This window comes from Echinococcus granulosus (assembly GCF_000524195.1).
Source record: "Echinococcus granulosus chromosome Unknown EG_S00019, whole genome shotgun sequence".
Lineage (NCBI taxonomy): Eukaryota > Metazoa > Platyhelminthes > Cestoda > Cyclophyllidea > Taeniidae > Echinococcus > Echinococcus granulosus.
In genome coordinates this window covers 33,435-35,622 of record NW_020170399.1, presented here as the reverse complement: position 1 = coordinate 35,622, position 2,188 = coordinate 33,435, and the positions used below count along the sequence as shown (strand labels likewise).

Sequence of the window (2,188 nt, the reverse complement as noted above, 5' to 3'; positions counted from 1 at the left end):
CTAATTCAAAAACAAATATTTCAGAAGTATAAAGCCATTTTTACTAAAATGGCAAACCACTCCTATTTTCATAGTAAGGTATGCAAAATGTGCTGAGTTGTATGATTTAACAAATTTTACGTTCTTCAAAGAAATTTCCATAAAAAACTGCTGATATCCTCGAAACGAGTGAACATCACCAATGAAGCTGATACAACTCAAAACTCAATGCTTCAGGCTGGAGGGTTAACATTTGCCTCACGAATCGGTTCACAACCTCCGACCGTCGTTACTTGAAATAGTCATGTTATTCGTAAAGGTGGGAATATGCATTGTGTGATACTTTGCTAATACCTTTGAAGAGCCTGTTATTCTCCGTCGTTGATTCCAATAAGGCTGGTAAACGGATGTACTAGATTTAGCTTGTTGGCAAGTGTAAGGCGCCCAACACCACCTAGATCACCCAATTGGTAGTCTCGTATTTTTGCAGCCAACCCTTTATGCCTTGGAAAGGCCTTTTGAAACACTTTTTCAATCTCACAAAGTGTACATGCCCTTCTTTGTCGTTTCATATGGACTCTTAATGGCCTTTACTCCACTCTAGGTTCTTTTACAGAGGTCGATTCTTCACTTGAAGATCGCGTCCAACGTATCATTACTTGTTTGATCTGTCTGGATGGAATCTGGAACCCCAAAATGCCAGATTTTGCACCCAAAAATAATTAAACAAGACAATAATGCATCAGCTTTCTATCATGCTAACTCTTCCTTTACTGGGACAGGGATAAAATATTGGGCTTAGTCAATAACATCAGTAATATATCTTCAACCATTACCCTATTATAACTTCCAACCACAATTCAGACGCATAAAACCAGCTATAGATAGTTCTCGAACAAAATTAATGTCAATCACTTTTCAGAACTAAATGAGAGTATATCTAAGCAAAATCCAAATGTAGTCAACCGTAGTCGAGGCAATTTTAGTTTAACTTAAAAATATTTTTCACTGTGTGAAGTTTGTATTTTGCCAGCGAAGTACGCTACACAGAAAAAACTGTGATAAACTCGAAACTGTTTTTCCATTCATCAATCTCCGATCCAGCTGTACGCAAGCGTTGTCCTTTTAAAGTTTAGTTTGGTTAGTTTAGCTTCTTCTTGCCATCGCGATAACTTTAAAAAATCTGGAAATTGAGGTGCCAGGCACCATTCATTATGGACTGATATAACTATGTCGCCTATTTGTGAAAGGTATTAGACGGAACTGGAAACACCCTGATCACAGAAAATTGTTCCATCTGGAGATAAAAGTAACTTCAATGAGCAACAGGATTCAACCATGCATTCTGCATACGTAACAGTTAATCTCCAAACTGGAGAAGGCTGAGGCTAAAACAATCACTGATGCCAAATGTGAAGTTCCACAATCTTAGTGCTGACAACATGGATGGGCAGAGAAGCTGTAAGTGACCTCTGAGTTTGACTTTTGGAACACATTCTCGGTGTTCAGTGAAAGAGGACAAAATACTAACATTTTGCCTGTTCTTAGCACCACCCAAAGACATCAACAATGAAGGAGCTAGATTTGCCAAAAAACAGAGTTCGCTTTTTATGGCAACAGCAGCTGTGGTGGCGTTGGTTACATTGGGGGGCGAGCCTAGGGTAGTCAACACCGCTTCGCATGCTCCTTCTGCATTTCCAGCCTGGAAGTAATATACGATATTTGGGTCTTTATGGCCATCTATGGCCGAGGTTCCACTCTTTCCCGGTAATCCATGATGTGAGGTTTGGACCGGTTGAAGAGAATCTTTCAAGGCATGCTCAATCAAACAGTTGTAAACATGTTAATAGAAAGAAAATTTAGGGGGTATTAGAAATGCCCACCCAGTCTCTCTTCCGTATTAGATTTTTCAACATTCTTATGGCCAGTCCGTCTTCTTGTTCCCCCATAAAACCACTCCGCACTTTGCAGGAGGCCATGATTCCAGCTAAGACGATTTAACGCAATTCTTTGCTCACTTAAAGGCAAAGGATTTTGCGTCCGTCAGAAATGTTCACCTCATTCGCATCATCCTGATCGCGGAAAACCTAATAGCGTGGATATCGAGGTTACGCATTTTCGAGACCGTGAGAGACCTAGGCTGGGTTGTAGCGCTTTAAGCAGAACTGAAGCAAATCAGACAAAATGTTACGTTAAGGCTGAAAAATTT

At 40.1% G+C, this 2,188-nt stretch overlaps 1 protein-coding gene across 1 annotated transcript; it reads right to left on the bottom strand. All coding sequences in view use genetic code 11, as the record gives it.

Annotated features, from left to right (window-relative positions):
* Window positions 1-1,543, bottom strand: EGR_03542 (hypothetical protein; the record flags this gene model as incomplete). The annotated part of the gene is made up of 2 exons (XM_024492791.1): window positions 1-123; window positions 1,463-1,543. The coding sequence occupies 2 exons, from the start codon at window positions 1,541-1,543 to the stop codon at window positions 1-3; spliced, it is 204 nt and encodes a 67-aa protein (XP_024352674.1).
* Window positions 1,544-2,188: the final 645 nt, after the last annotated feature.